A 16,867-nucleotide genomic window follows, 5' to 3' on the forward strand; every position below is an offset into this window, starting at 1 on the left:
GTTCAGTCACAAGAGCAATAGTGAGGTCGGGCACTGGTGTTGGTCGATTAGGCCTGGCTCGCAGTCGGCTTTCCAATTCATCCTAAAGGTGTTCGATGAGGTTGAGGTCAGGGCTCTGTGCAGTCAAGTTCTTCCACACCGGTCTCGACAAACCATTTATGTATGGGCTCGCTTTGTGCACGGGGGCATTGTCATCCTGAAACAGGAAATGACCTTTGCCACAAAGTTGGAAGCACAGAATCGTCTAGAATGTCAATGTATGCTGTAGCGTTAAGATTTCCCTTCACTGGAACTAAGGAGCCTAGCCCGAACCATGAAAAACAGCCCCAGACCATTATTCCTCCTGCACCAAACTTTACAGTTGGCACTATGCATTGGGGCAGGTAGCAATCTCCTGACATCCACCAAACCCAGATTCGTCCGTCGGACTGCCAGATAGTGAAGCGTGATTCATGATTCCAGAGAACACGTTTCCACTGCTCCAGAGCCCAATGGCAGTGAGCTTTACACCACTACAGCCGATGCTTGGCATTGCGCATGGTGATCTTAGGCTTGTGTGCGGCTGCTCGGCCAAACCCATTTCATGAAGCTCCCGACGAACAGTTCTTGTGCTGATGTTGCTTCCAGAGGCAGTTTGGAACTCGGTAGTGAGTGTTGCAACCGAGGACAGACGATTTTCACGCGCTACTCACTTCAGCACTCGGTAGTCCCGTTCTGTGAGCTTGTGTGGCCTACCACTTCGCCGCTGAGCCGTTGTTGCTCCTAGACGTTTTCACTTCACAATAACAGCACTTACAGTTGACAGGGGCAGCTCTAGCAAGGCAGAAATTTGACGAACTGACTTGTTGGTAAGGTGGCATCCTATGACGGTGCTACGTTAAAAGTCACTGAGCTCTTCATTAAGGCCATTCTACTGCCAATGTTTGTTTATGGAGATTGCATGGCTGTGTGCTCAATTTTATACACCTGTCAGCCACGGGTGTGGCTGAAATAGCCGAATCCACTAATTTGAAGGGGTGTCCACATACTTTTGTATATATAGTGCATATTTTTCTTTACTGTAGATATAATATACTTTATATTCCAGATCTATACTGTTAAATCAGCACATGCCAGTGGCCAGGATAGAGCTAGAATCAAGGTACAGATACATGGGGGCCAGGCAAGCACATCAATAGGGCTTTAATCCAAAACTTTGGATTTGAATGCATTTTTACTCACAACACCTCTACAAAAAGCCAACTTTACCTACAGTACAGTACAGAAGAGAACACCACAGCTAAAGCAGCCTGCCTGAAACAAATGGGACTGTTAATTGGCTGAGTGACAAACAAGTGACAACCAATCTGTCAAGTGGAAAAATACTGTATAGGCTGCTTCTCTTGAATTCATGTGGCAAAAAAATAAGAGATGTCAGTATGTTTCTTCAGTGCTTGTTTTCTCCAGGTTAATTTGGTCCAGGTTTATCTTGAAAAGAATCCCACTGTAGGATGCTAAAATTGGAATCAAAGTGGTCACGACAAGTCACTTCCAAAAGAGAGTAGAATGTTTGACGCGCCTGTTCCACATAGAAAGCCCCAGAATGACTGAAAAGTCACTAAAGTACTAAAACAGTTACCATCATCTAAAGAAAATCAACCAGTTACAGGTTTTAAAGCAACAACAACCAAGTACTTACCAACAGAGTTAGTAACTGCTATTGCATATTGAAGGTGTGTCCGTATATGTAAATCATGGCTAGTTACCTTCGATTTTGGCATATTCTGTGATTTTTGCGTAGTTGAGTTGAGCAGCCTGCTCCAGACATTTACGGATGACTCCCTTCACTTCCTCTTGTGGGACTGGAGTCACAATGTCCTTCATCAGCACCTGAGGATGAGGAACAGAACAGGACAAGTCTTCCTTAGAGTCTTTCCACTGAATTACACTTTATTACAGTTTCGTTTTCATTTTCAATGTCCTTTTTCAAGCATTTATATGAGCTTATATGAGCAATGAGATCTGAATCATTCATGAACTGAAAAGTTTCTGTAAAATGAGAAAGAAAAGATTGCAGTCATCTAAATGTACTAACCCTTTCCAGCAAAGACAGCGTGGCCTTCAAGGCTCCCTCTGGACGTCCGAACGGGAAGCAATATCTACACGAGAGAAGCGAGTTGAATCACAATGAAATACAAAAATCACTGCTGACAACAGAACAATGATGAACAGAACAATGGAATAGTATATGATGAGGCCGGAGAGATGGATGGATGGCCAGTCGGCAGCAGCACTCACCTGAAGTTAGTGATCTGGTGTTCCAGGATCACACGCAATCGCTCTTTGATTTCTTCAAAGCGCTCCTTTTCATCCACCTTCACTGTTCCCAGCCCGTCAGGCCTGAGGATGACATCATAGAGTACAAACACAACATCAGCCCAGCGAATCATGCGGTATTAGAGCCGCCAGTTAGAGTCCATCAAAACAGGAACAATGCAACAATTTGCACCTAAACAGTGTCATCTTTCAGTTCTCCATGATTTTACTGCTGCTTGTGTGAGTGAAACAGAATCATTCTTCAGCATGTTTACCAAATTTAAATATTATTTCTTACACAGACAAACATCAAATCAAATTGTATTTGTCACATGCTTCGTAAACAACAGGTGTAGACTAACAGTGAAATGCTTACTTGCAAGATAAAACATTTAATAAAAAATACACGACAAAAAATACACAGTGAATAACGAATAACAATGACGAGTACAAATTACATGGCTATATACAGGGAGTACCAGTACCGAGTTGATGTGCAGGGGTACGAGGTAACTATAGTAGCTATGTACATATAGGTACATTTTATCGTACATTATCTTACCTGATGGGCTCTTGGGCGAGCTGAAATTTGGAATCCCTTTTCTTCCTAAACTTCATTTTTTTGCTTCCCCGTTTCGAGCCAGCCCCTGGTTCTGGGGTCTGGGCGCCGCTAGGTGCCCAGGGGCCCTCAAAACCCATCAGTGGCCCCCAGTAACTGCTGCCCTCTCTGACTTTATAGGGATGCATGGGGGATGAGCAATATCGACATAATGAGACTGAATAAAGCAACAAAAGACAAGGAGGGAAAAGAAAAGAGGAATACGGTGGAAACCAAGGTAAATATAACTGATTAATAAAAAAATAGAACAAAATGATGACATGATAACAAAGTACATGATTAAAATCATAATAAATAACATGCAAAACATTCATGACAAACAAAGACATAACAATGGGAATCATAAAGCAATAGTGCTCTGCTGTGTTTGATGACTAACCCTTTTCTCCTCTTACTATGGCCAGCTTTTCTTTCCTTATATTTCATCTGAAGACCTTTGAGTGTCTATTTGTGGTACGAAATGTTTCCGTCTCTCTTGCGATAGACTATGGTGGTGATTTAGCACTGCCAGTGCTACCTCGTGATGAACATTGACTTGTCCAAAATGTTGCCCTCGCACCTTGAGGATGTCCTCTTGGTCTAATGGTTAAGACTTTGGATTGGCGAGCAGTAGATCCGGGTTCAATCGGGTGTAGATTTTACCTGTTACCATGGACATGGGAGGCGCAGAAAGCGAAACTGTAGTGCAGCAGGGTGGGGTCGATCATGGCTCCTCTGTCCGCCCTCTCCAGCAGGTCCCCTAGGTAACCCAGGTGTCTGTGACACCCCCGCACGCCGTTCCTGGCACAGTACTCATCCAGGACAAACACCTGGCCCGGGCTGAACCATCCCTACACATTACATCAGAGAGGGGGTTTAACAGTTTAGATTAGAACACCTGGCCGGGGCTAAACCATCCCTACACATCACATCAGAGCTATTTTAAAGAGGTTAGCACCATGATCTCAATCACAAACAAACCCCTTTCCCTGAATGAACCATGACCTCAGTCATATTAACAGTGTACATTGTTCCAAGAAATGTCAGCATTTTGATAAAAAATAAATGTTTAGTGCCCAGGACTGTATTTATTCTCATTCCACCGTACCGTGGGTTTGGAGAATGCCACTCACCAGGCAGCAGAAGGTGTCATTGAGCCTGTGGTCCAACGTGAGCCTCTGGACGATCTCGAACAGGGAGGCGTGGTCGAAGCTACAGGGGTTAGCCGAGATAAACTCATCCATGCCATGTTTCTGAGCTCTGTCTGCGTCTGTGTCCAACCAGCACAGGGAAAAGGACAGGATTCAGAGGAAGAGGGTGTCAGTAAGGCACAGAGAAATAGTACAGCATATCTCTCTATCTCAACACAACACTGGGCCTGTCTGGCTAAGGCTACTGCTAGGGCAAATTATAAACACTTACAGCTTTACATTGTCAACTTGCATCATATCAGACAGAGTCAATAGAGCTTATCTGGATTGTGAAATAAGGAGCTACTGATGTGAATCTGTAGAAGCTTCATTAATAGTTCCCGCAAAACACCAGTCTCAATGTCAACAGTGAAGAGGCGACTCCGGCATGCTGACCTTCTAGGCAGAGTTGCAAAGAAAAACCATATCTCAGACTGGCCAATAAAAAGAAAAGATTAAGATGGGCAGTCTGAGATATGACTTTTTCTTTGCAACTCTGCCTAGAAGGTCAGCATCCCGGAGTCGCCTCTTCACTGTTGACGTTGAGACTGGTGTTTTGCGAGTACTATTTAATGAAGCTGCCAGTTGAGGACTTGTGAGGCGCCTGTTTCAATAAACTAGACACTAATGTATTTGTCCTCTTGCTCAGTTGTGGGGCCTCCCACTCCTCTTTCTATTCTGGTTAGAGCCAGTTTGTGCTGTTCTGTGAAGGGAGCAGTACACAGCGTTGTACGAGATCTTCAGTTTCTTGGCAATTTCTCACATGGAATAGCCTTCATTTCTCAGAACAAGAATAGACTGACGAGTTTCAGAAGAAAGTTATTTGTTTCTGGCCATTTTGATCCTGTAATCGAACCCACAATTGCTGATGCTCCAGATACTCAACTAGTCTCAAGAAGGCCAGATGTATTGCTTCTTTAATCAGCACAACAGTTTTCAGCTGTGCTAACATAATTGCAAAAGGGTTTTCTAATGATCAATTAGCCTTTTAAAATGATAAACTTGGATTAGCAAACACAACGTGCCATTGGAACACAGGACTGATGGTTGCTGATAATGGGCCTCTGTACGCCTATGTAGATATTTCATAAAAAAATATGCCATTTGCAGCTACAATAGCCATTTACAACATGAACAATGTCTACACTGTATTTCTGATCAATTTGATCTATAGCAACTTGTGGACTAGACCAACAGACTATGTATCCCTGGTTTTGCTAGGCACTGACAAAAAAGTCCCTACCACAAGTTAAAAGGGAGAGAGGGGTGAACTAAGGTTAAGACAGAGGGGTGAGCACAGGGAAGAGAGAGGTGAGAGATGGGTGAGACAGGGAAGAAATGATAAGTGTGATAGAAAAATGGAAATTGTAGGGGGAGATAGAGTTCAAAAGTGAGGGTGTGAGAATGGGATGAAAAGGGAAACAGAGGGTGAACACAGAGAAAGAGAGAGAAGGGGACTGAGAAAGCGACTGAGACAGAGAGAGATAAATAGACGAGGGAGATACAGACTGTGCCAGGAAAGTGGGGAAGAAAGCGATAACGGAAGGGGTGGGATAGTTACGGGGGCAGTGGGGAAGGGTTGGGGTGAGAGAAAGTTTGTGATAGGGCAGAGTGAGGTGCATGATGTGTGATAGAAAGTGCTTGAAGGTGGGCGGGAAGAAGGGAGTGGGGAATATCTCTTCTGTTTGTTTTAAATGAGGAAATGGAGGTTGATTTTGGAATAACAGACTGAATGGACTATGGGGGCTATCATATTTTGTGAGTTCTTGTCGATGATGACGTCATCATCTAAAGGCAAGAAGATTGGTTAAAAAGATTGGATTGTTTTTCCATAATGAATATACAGTAATTCATAAATGCTCAATGACAAACATAATACTATCACATGCTGTAGAACAGTGTGACTTTTCATTGTGCTTTCAAAAATGTTTCAAAATGTTATGTCATGCATCTGCAGATCCATTTTCAGAGTTTGGATTCAATTTTTGGGGCATTCCTTTTACTCTTACCATTTGCAAGTTGACAATACTTGAGTGTGTTGCAGTGTATTCATGATCTCTACAGAGCACAACTAACAGGCATACCAACTACCGGAGTACAATTTGGTGCAAGTACATGGGTTTATAGCATGAAGCCAACAGAGGCAAAACTACATGTAGATCATTCTCTGGGAGATGGCAAGGGGTAAATAAAAATAAAAATAAAAATTATGTAATTCCATCAACGCAATAATAGGCACATGACAAAGGTGTTCCCCTATTCAGGCAATCAAAGGGCAATCAAAAGAAACCAAAATGAGATCTGTTCCCTCCTAGAGGTGCTACTATGGGGGGCAAGCTGCTGTCTACAGGCCCATCTAGTAAGAGGGTTCTTCCAGAGTATTGTATGGTAAGGAGCGGTGCCATTGGCTACTCCTTGTCATCTGCATTCAGAATACTCCACGTACATATTTGCCAACTCTCGTGAACAGAGGACAAAAGAAAAGAACCAAAAGCAATTGAGCCATGGCCGCTGAGGAGTATTTTTCTCCACTCATTTTTTGGGGGATTTATCAGGGGGTGCTGTAGCACCCTCAGCACCCCTACTTCCCACGGCTATGAATTGAGCCCTCGGAAGTAAAGCATGACCCATGTTACCCTGCTAAAAGGGTCCAAACTAATCACAACCAAAATGTTCAACATGTCACAGCTTTCTAACTGCTCTACTCTGAAAAATGTATTGAACAATATGGAAATGTTCAATCATTTGTTAGTGATGTAAAGAATTGTAGGACTTTCTAAAACAAAACAAGCTTGATTACAAGCCCTGAAGTTCCCTTAGGGGGAAAAAATTGACTGTCCACTACTGCGCTCTAAAATTGAATTTCCATAAATGCTGATGGATTCACAACTAGATTGCCTAAAGCAGTCATTTAGTGTATTTTATTTTCTGATGGCATCATGTCACATTGGGCCATCTCTCTGCTTTACTCTGAGGGGTCCTTGGACACCAATAAGATTAAGGAGAGAAGGCAATTATGCAACAAAAAAACATAATAATAACCATAATATAAACTACAACCAAATGATAAGTCTAAGAATCAAATACATGCATCCTAAACCGTCAAGAATGGAAGCTTATAGCTACTTCAAATCTCAGATTGAGGAGAAATCAAACATAAAAATACGTTTTCTACTGTCTAAAGACATGAAGCGAGGGTACTTAAGAGGAGGAGGATAGGGAAAGAGGAGAGAAAGCACGTTGCATTTGTCAGATAATCGTTGGGGATTATCTGATCTGTGCCAGCTATAGGGAAGCACTTACCCTTAAGTCCAGCTAGAAGACAGCGGGGTAAGAAGGGACAAACCAGAATAACATAAAGACTAGCAACAAGGCTGGAGGAGAGCAAACACGAGAGTCCCTGACCTAGCAGTTGCAATACTAAAGAAGGGTAACAAGCAAAGCATGAGTAAGAAAAACACAACTCAAAAAACAACAACCTGTACCAAAATGAGAGAGAGAGAGAGAGAGAGAGAGAGAGAGAGAGAGAGAGAGAGAGAGAGAGAGAGAGAGAGAGAGAGAGAGAGAGAGAGAGAGAGAGAGAGAGAGAGAGAGAGAAAGTGGTGTGTGGGCGGTGGTGGTGTGCTGAGCATGTGTGGATATGTGAGCTGGAGAGCGAGAGAGAGAGAGAGGGAGAGAGAGACATGTAGAGTGAAAGAGAGAAGATCAAGAGACAGAGAAGGAAAGAGAGGGCCAGTGAGAGCATGACAGAAACAAAAAAGAGAGAGAAAGCGTTAGAGAGAAGGGTTATCATCACTCTGCTGCGGTTGATTTAGTCTGGATTCTGATCTAGTTATAGTACAGATGTAGGATCTTAATTTGAGCCAGTTTTCTATAGCAGGAAATTAATCCTGCAGCAACAGGAAATGTGAATTATTATGTGGATTATAATTATTTTCCGTAGTCGTTTTTACATTTTTCGTAAGGCAAAATCAAGTCTGAAATTTCAAAGTGGAATTGACAAGCCTTTTTAAACCTCAAACACACTGTATACAAGTGGTAAATGTCCTGCATTACAGGGAGGTTATCCTGCAACAGGGTGATCAAATTAAGATCCTACATCTGTATCTTATTCTAACATACATTATACATTACCATCACAATATGATAGCTTCACTTTGCTTTCTCCAGTTTATACTAGAGGAGGACTGGACCATCCAGCAGTCAAACAACAACTTCTAGTTCTACTATTATTATTATGTGTAAATGATGCCAGTGTCCTCTTCTGAATCTATGAAGGCACTGGACAGCTTACAAGATAATGTTTAGAGGAAAAATAGATGAACAGTAATAACATAATCTAAATAGATAACTCCATTGGAATTCACCTGACATATCCACCTAATGTCATTTTATCAGAATATTGTATTATTATGTGGATATGAATATCGGAGTCCACTTAAAGCAAAGTGATGCTGTCTGGTAATGAGCAGTGACACTCATAACTTCTCTGGTAAGTACTGTACTCTCCTATCTTTCCAAATCAGTGCTCCGGAACCTTCATAGCATCTAGATAAAATATCTGCAGCAGAGCTTTGATGGGAGAGAGAGAGACAAAGACTGAGATAGATAGAGATAGATAGAGAGAGAGAGAGGCGAATAACAGGGTGGTGTGGTGTATGTTATGGCCCCTGTGCCATTCAAGACCACCAGGGTGGGGTGAAACATGTACGTTTGGTGTGGCACAGTGTTTCAGAGAGGAGGGGGGTAGAGGGAGGAGGTCTGTGCCACTGTGAGGGGGCATTGAATGGCATCAGAATGGCTGGTCTTATATAGTGGAGGTAACCAAATAACCAGAAGAACGATCACATATTCAACAAAGACACCAATGGAGAGACCACAGGGAATTTTTGTCTATAGATTATGTTTATAGAAACGGATGAAAACTAGAGTGTAATTAATTAAAAACATATATTTTCTACAACCCATTAATTCTAACCAAACGGTTTGGACATTAGAATAATCCTTAAAATAACTAAAGGAGTTGAAGGAAGGATGCCCACCAAAATAAGTTATCGTGTTCGTTTTTGAATAGCAGGATCTATTACTGTGGAGTGTTCTTTAGTAGCCTGGTTAACCAGACTGAATGATGCACTCACCTTATTGAAACAATGGTGAGCACAGCATTCAGTCTGGTTTTACCAGGCTAGTTCTTTAGTGTTGTAAAATAACAGAATGAGCTGGCTACTAAAGGGTACTAATTCCCCAAGTTCAACCTGTTCAGGTTTCAGTGTGTTTACGAAGTGTAAAAAAAATCTAAGTGTATTACGATGCATGCATATCATGTTAGCTTAAAATCATTTTGTCCTATTTCATTGTTGAACTGTGATTCAAAGTGAGGTTTTAAATAAGGGGCAGGGGACACAGAAGAGATGGTTACAACAGGAAGTAGGTAGGTACGTGTTGCAGAAGCCACATTACTAGAGACAGTCTTACCTTCACTTTGCTACTGTACAGTATATGACCAGTGGGGGTAGGTAGGCTGCTTAAAGGTACAAGTAGAGTGGCAAGTTGAGAAGCAGTTAACACTACAGAGAAGGCTGACTGAGCAGTGGCTGGACTGAGACAGGGCCGGGCTGAGCGGGGACTCAGAAAGTCATCACTCTCTGTTACAGCTGTTGTTTTCCACCATACAACATGCTGGGGTCTGGGGGTGTTTAGGCAATACTCCCTGACACCTTAGCAGTGTCACAAAAACAACACTTAAGTACCACTGTTAACTCAAAACATTCTCAAAAGATTCAAAAGGTTTCAAAAGGATTCAAAAGGCTAAAAGGTGCTAAGCTTGATGTTTCATGACCAAATCATCTTCTTAGTGGTTTAATCTAGATTCTACGTCAATGGCCGTCATTCAGTCTTTCTCTTTAGTTTGTCAGCTTGGTTGATGTTTAGAGAGAGACAGGGCAGACCGATGGGGGAAGAGTCATATGAAGTTGCACCTTTAAACACGTCATGTGTGACTGGTTGGTGACGATGAGTGGAGGCCCAAAAGATGCTGAGTACTCTGTGTGAAACAGCAAAGAGAGGGAAATGTGTGCGTGTGTGTTAACTTTAGTTCTACAGAGCAACGTGTTTAAGTATGTGGCTGCAGTGTGGCGTGGGGAGAGACGCATGGCGTAGTGAAACGTTATGGGTGAGAGCTGTCACTGGATTGTGGGGATGAAACCTGAAACTGCCTGATGCTGAGGTTGTGTATTGGTTTACTTACAGAACTGGGAGATGGGCGCATCCATCTGAGCGGCGGCGCCCCCCTTGGAGTTTAGTTTCTGGACCTGGGTGGGGGGCACAGGCTTGTGGGACTGACCGGTGGCCCGGTACATGGCCTGGACCCACAGGATGCGGTCCTGCTCGTCATCACTGGCAAAGATCACAGTGTCGCCCTCCTTCACCGCGTTGAAGAACGCCCTGCCGCCATCCAAACCTAGAGACAGAGAGGAGGGTTTAGGGACAGGTTGTGTGTGTGCGTGCATTTGTGTGTGTGTGTGTGTGTGTGTGTGTGCGTGCGTGCGTGCGTCCATCTGTGATTGCGTGCATTTGTGCGTGCATGTGTGTATATATGTACCTGGCTGGGGGTCGGTGTAGTCCACAGTGTAGCCATCCAGCTGTAGCAGCTCCTGTGGCTCAGACTTCTTCTCTCTGTAGCTGCACATGGCAAAGGTGTACTGGCTCACCTACAACAGAGAGGACAGACACGTCATACACTTCATCTGCTCAGGAACATGGTGAATTGCTGTGATTTATCGAGCTTCTTTCGAGGTAAGAAGGCGATTAAAAAGTGATTATCTTTGTGTGTGAAAACGACCCCTTTAGGCAGATACAGTTACAGTCACGATTCACTATTTCTGCTAAAATAAGTTGAAATTGAAAAAACCTTTGGTGTTCACACGTGTTGTATTTGTTTGATTTACAACTGCACAGGACCAATAAAAAAATGGCCTGGACTAAATTATTCAGAATTCAAATTAATTTGGTTGGAGGCAGGTGATTCTCATTTACTGTGTAATTTATCTCACTTGTGGCAAGTTGTAGTTGCCTACAGGGTAAACATAGCCATTCAACAAGTTTTGAAAAGAGAAAATAGAGCATTCTACTCCATTTTCACTCCATTGTAAAGTGCAAGGGTGCCAATACATTTGACCACAACTGTATGTTATTGGTTGTTTTGGTGATGTAATCATTTGAATGACCTTTCATTTGACCAGACCAAAGACCTGATATTTCAGAGGCTGATGATGTACCAACCTGCACCAGGACGAAGAAACGCTTCTTCCAGCGCTTCCAGACGTTTTTCCCAAAAGCCCACAAATACCTGCCAGAAAAAAATGTTTAACAATTGCTACATGGCAATGTAATGATGACATGGTAATGGTATGACAATTGGCTATTGTTGTTTCCTGTGTTGTAACAACAGCAACAGAATCAGAAGGTTTAGCCCACACTACATTCATAGCAAGGAGTGTATCCCCTACTACAAAGAAAAGAGAGGCTGACCTAATCACTGTTCATAATATGATGATGTTGTAAATGTTTTGATGTTTTATGCAGAGTGGATGACCCTGGGTTGGCGCAGTGAGAATGAGTCACGTTGGCCTGGAAGCTAGTGTCTTTGTTGCTCTCTAAATGTAAAACAAAGCCAGTAGTACCACCAGAGGGGGTAGAACAATACAATGCAAAGTATTTTTCCACTATAGCTAGAAATTAGGCCAGGAAGGAACCAAGGAGGAGGCCGGAGGAGTTGTAGAGAAATGGATGAAAAGGTACAAATAAATCCCAAAAGAAAACCCTCGCTGGAGATCCTCCTCTGCTCCTCTGGTCTCATGAGAATGTTGAGCATTAAAGTAGCAGACTTTATTTATTTTTATACCAGGTCCCATTGGGATCAGAAGACCTCTTTCCTAAGGAAGACCTGCATGGCAGTTTTCCTTGCTTGCCCAGAATGCTTCATGTTCTGCGGCTTGTCCATGCTTAACCAGAATTATTCATGTTTTACAGCTTGTCCATGCATACCCAAAATGCTTCATGTTCTGCGGTTTGTCCATGCTTACCCAGAATTCATTTTTTGCAGCTTGTCCATTCATACCCAGAATTCTTCATGTTCTGTGGTCTGTGCATGCTTACCCAGAGTGCGTCATGTCCTGCGGCTTGTCCATGCTTACCCAGAATGCTTCATGTTCTGCGGTTTGTCCATGCGGATGGCCAGTTTGATCTGAAGGTTCTGGTCGGGGCAGGCCTTGGTGAGGGCCATCTTATGGAGCTCTGATGCCTTGGGGCTGTTAGGGGTCGGGTGGAGGACCACCTGGAGGAGAAAAGTATTAGACAAATTAAGATTAAGAGAGAGATTAAGATATTAAGAAATCTGATGATGACTACACAATTACATTTTTTATCTTTTATTTTTTAAAGGGGCAATGCAGTCAAAAACTAGATTTTCACGTTTTTTTGTGTGGTATTTACAAACTATGACAGTGGTATTTAAAATGAGGGTCGTGACCCAGGGGAATTGCAGTGGGGTCGCCAAAAAATAAAAATAAAATAAAAAAGATTACAGCCACTTGTATAGGACTATATTCCATTTTTTTTTTTTGAGAAAGCTAATTTCTAAAAGATCAACAAAAAAAATTGAAATAATATTAATAATAATAATAATAATAACTGCCATTTCAGCCTGTTCAGGTGGGATATATATATATATATATATATATATATATATATATAGAGTTGGTCCCCCCTTTGCTGCTATAACAGCCTCCACTCTTCTGGGAAGGCTTTCCACTAGATGTTGGAACATTGCTACAGGGACTTGATTCCATTCAGCCACAAGATCATTAGTGAGATCGAGCACTGATGTTGGGCGAGTAGGCCTGGCTCGCGGTCGGCGTTCCAATTCATCCCAAAGGTGTTCGATGGGGTTGAGGTCAGGTCTCTGGGCAGGCCAGTCAATTTCTTCCACACTGATGTCGACAAACCATTTCTGTATGGCCCTCGCTTTGTGCACGGGGGCATTGTCATGCTGAAACAGGAAAGGTCCTTCCCCAAATTGTTGGAAGCACAGAATCATCTAGAATGTCATTGTATGCTGTAGCGTTAAGATTTCCCTTCAATGGAACTAATTGGCCTAGCCCAAACCATGAAAAACAGCCCCAGACCATTATTACTCCTCCACCAAATGTTCTCCTGGCATCCGTCGGACTGCCAGATGGTGAAGCGTGATTCATCACTCCAGAGAACGCGTTTCCACTGCTCCAAAGTCCAATGGCGGCGATGTTACACCACTCCAGCCTACGCTTGGCATTGTGCATGGTGATCTTAGGCTTATGTGCGGCTGCTCGGCCATGGAAACCCATTTCATGAAGCTCCCGACGAACAGTTCTTGTGCTGACGTTGCTTCCATATGCAGCTTGGAACTTGGTAGTGAGTGTTGCATCGATATTTACACGCTACGCACATCAGCACTCGGCGGTCCCATTCTGTGAGCTTGTGTGGCCTACCACTTCGCGGCTGAGCCATTGTTGTTCCTAGACATTTCCACTTCACAATAACAGCACTTACAGTTGACCGGGGCAGCTTTAGCAGGGCAGAAATTTGACGAACTGACTTGTTGTGAAGGTGGCATCCTATGACGGTCCCACATTGAAAGTCACTGAGGTATTCAGTAGTCATTCTACTGCCAATGTTTGTGTGGTCGATTTTTTTCACCTTTCAACAACGGGTGTGCCCGAAATAGCCAAATCCATTAATTTGAAGGGGTGTCCACATACTTCTGCATGCATTCGGAAAGTATTCAGACCTCTTGACTTTTTCCACATTTTGTTACGTTACAGCCTTATTCTAAAATTGATTAAATAGTTTTTTTCACCTCATCAATATACACACAAAACCCCATACTGACAAAGCAAAAACAGGTTTTATAAAATTTTGCAAATGCATTAAAAATAAAAAACTGAAATATCACATTTACGTTAGTATTCAGACCCTTTACTCAGTACTTTGTTGAAGCACCTTTGGCAGCGATTAGAGCCTTGAGTCTTCTTGGGTATCTCTGCAGTTCCTCTCAAGCTCTGTCAGGTTGGATGGGGAGCGTCGCTGCACAGCTATTTTCAGGTCTTTCCAGAGATGTTAAATTGGGTTAAAGTCCAGACTCTGGCTGGGCCACTCAAGGACATTCAGAGACTTGTCCTGAAGTCACTCCTGCGTTGTCTTGGCTGTGTCTTGGCTGTGTGCGCAGGGTTATTGTCCTGTTGGAAGATGAACCTTGAGGAATCTTGAGGTCCGCTCTGGAGCAGGTTTTCATCAAGGATCTCTCTGTACTTTGCTCCGTTCATCTTTCCCTCTCCCAGTCCCTGCCACTGAAAAACATCCCCACAGCCTGATGCTGACACCACCATGCTTCACCGTAGGGATGCTGCCAGGTTTCCTCCAGACGTGATGCTTGGCATTCAGGCCAAAGAGTTCAATCTTGGTTTCATCAGACCAGAGAATCTTGTTTCTCATGGTCTGGGAGTTCTTTAGGTGCCTTTTGGCAAGCTCCAAGCGGGCTGTCATGTGCCTTTTACTGAGGAGTGGCTTCCATCTGGCCACTCTACCATAAAGGTCTGATTGGTGGAGTGCTGCAGAGATGGTTTTCCTTCTGGAAGTTTCTCCCAACTCCACAGAGGAACTCTGGAGCTCTGTCAGAGTGACCATCGGGAGGCCATTGTGTTCTTGGGGACCTTGAATGCTGCAAAAAAAATATGTTGTACCCTTCCCCAAATCTGTGCCTCGACACAATCATGTCTCAGATCTTTACGGACAATTCCTTCGACCTCATGGCTTGGTTTTTGCTCTGACATGCACTGTCAACTGTTGGACCTTATATAGACAGGTGTGTGCCTTTCCAAATAATGTCCCATCAATTGAATTTACCACAGGTGGATTCCAATCAAGTAGCAGAAACATCTCAAGGATGATCAGTGGAAACAGGATGCACCTGAGCTCAATTTCGAGTCTCATAGCAAAGGATCTGAATACTTATGTAAATAAGGTATTTATACTTTATTTAAATATGAAATTAGCAAACATTTCTAAAAACTTGTTTTCACTTTGTCATTATGGGGTATTGTGTGTAGGTTGATGAGGAATCAAATGTATTTAATCCATTTTAGAATAAGGCTGTAATGTAACAAAATGTGGACAAAGGGAAGGGGTCTGAATACTTTCTGAATGCACTGTATAGTGTATATTTAAATTTGCATTAACACGCCTACACGATCAGACTGAGCATTTCAATGGCAAAAGGAGGCTCAGGGAAAATAATGACAGAAAATATATTTGGAATTATTTTCATGAAATAAACACAAACAGGGATTTATTAGACATACAGTGATGATAAAAAAAAAGTTATATTGAAAGACTCCATGGGGGCTTTAACCATGTGAGTCCCATTGAGATATACATATATTATTTAAAGAAGCCCTGGCCAAGAGGAAGCAAAACTGTGCTGGATACTACAGTTGAGATGTAACAACGTAACCACCTCTGAGAGATATGGATATACTGTACATGTGTAAGCAACACATAATGTGCATATCCACAAGGTTTATTGGAGAGATCTCTGGTCTGTATCCATCCATCCATCCATCCAGTCAGTCAGTCAGTCAGTATTTAGCACCACGAGTCAGCATTCTCAAGGATTCTGAACACTCAATTAATTTAGAAGAGTTTCCATTAAATCGTGCTCTGGCAGCCCAGGCCCCAGTGTGCATGTGCTGCGTGTCACGTTTGAGCCGGTGGCTCAGCCTATCTGTGTAGCTGTGTTGCCATATCAAAGGAGAGAAAAAGCCAGCAGCCCCAAAGGAGAGAGAATCCCAGCAGCTGACTGACTGCCTGCCTGACTGCCTCTCTGCCCCTGCAGCAGGAGATCAAAGAGCCCCTGTCACAGCCAAGGTCGCTCCCACTGGGCTAAAACTGGTTGAATCAATGTTTTTTCCACATCATTTCAACAACAAAAATCAATGTGATGACCTTAAATCAATGTGGAAAACGGACTGAATTTGCAAAAAGTCATCGTAATGGAATTTTACCTTTTTTTAAATCCAACTTTTAAACTAAATCCAATGACATGGCAAATTGTTTTGTTGATTTCACGTTAGTTGACAACTCAACCAAATATAAATGAAGACTAGATGTTGAACTGACGTCCGTGACCAGTGGGCAGCCTAGCTAAGGCTGTCCGGCACACTGTCACAGGACGATCGATGGCTCTCTCTCTGCACTAGAGGATAGGAGAGCCCAGCAAAGCAGATGATTAAGACATCTCTGCATGACTTACATTTTAGTAATTTAGCAGACGCTCTTACCGAGAGCGACTTTCATGAGCAATTAGAGTTAAGTGCCTTGCTCAAGGGCACATCCGCAGGCTTTTTACCTAGTCGGCTTGGGGATTCGAACCAGTGACCTTTCAGTTACTGGCTCAACACTCTTAACCGCTAGGCTACCTACCGCCATGTTCCTGTCATACAGTGCATTCGGAAAGTATTCACACCCCTTGACTTTTTCAAAATTGTGATACTTTACAGCCTTATTCTGAAATAGATTAAATAGTTTTTTCCCCCTCATCAATTTACACACAATACCCTATAATGACAATGCAAAAACTGTTTTGTTAGATTTTTTTGCAAAGTTATTAAAAATTAAAAACTGAAATATGACATTTACATAAGTATTCAGACCCTTTACTCAGTAATTTTTTTAAGCACCTTTGGCAGCA

At 42.8% G+C, this 16,867-nt stretch overlaps 1 protein-coding gene across 1 annotated transcript in view; it reads right to left on the reverse strand.

Moving 5' to 3' along the window:
- Window positions 1-16,867, reverse strand: part of LOC311138690 (calcium-dependent secretion activator 1-like) — a 160,290-nt gene that overhangs the window by 21,549 nt on the left and 121,874 nt on the right. The window contains exons 8-17 of the mRNA XM_084173478.1: window positions 12,279-12,418; window positions 11,365-11,431; window positions 10,685-10,793; window positions 10,331-10,543; window positions 7,387-7,398; window positions 4,027-4,163; window positions 3,557-3,744; window positions 2,278-2,379; window positions 2,075-2,138; window positions 1,746-1,869 (exon numbers count right to left, since the gene is read on the reverse strand). Coding sequence (XP_084029604.1) covers window positions 1,746-1,869; window positions 2,075-2,138; window positions 2,278-2,379; window positions 3,557-3,744; window positions 4,027-4,163; window positions 7,387-7,398; window positions 10,331-10,543; window positions 10,685-10,793; window positions 11,365-11,431; window positions 12,279-12,418 — 1,156 coding nt within the window. The remainder of the gene's footprint in view (window positions 1-1,745; window positions 1,870-2,074; window positions 2,139-2,277; window positions 2,380-3,556; window positions 3,745-4,026; window positions 4,164-7,386; window positions 7,399-10,330; window positions 10,544-10,684; window positions 10,794-11,364; window positions 11,432-12,278; window positions 12,419-16,867) is intronic.

Source organism: Coregonus lavaretus (assembly GCF_964263955.1).
Source record: "Coregonus lavaretus genome assembly, chromosome: 12".
NCBI lineage: Eukaryota > Metazoa > Chordata > Actinopteri > Salmoniformes > Salmonidae > Coregonus > Coregonus lavaretus.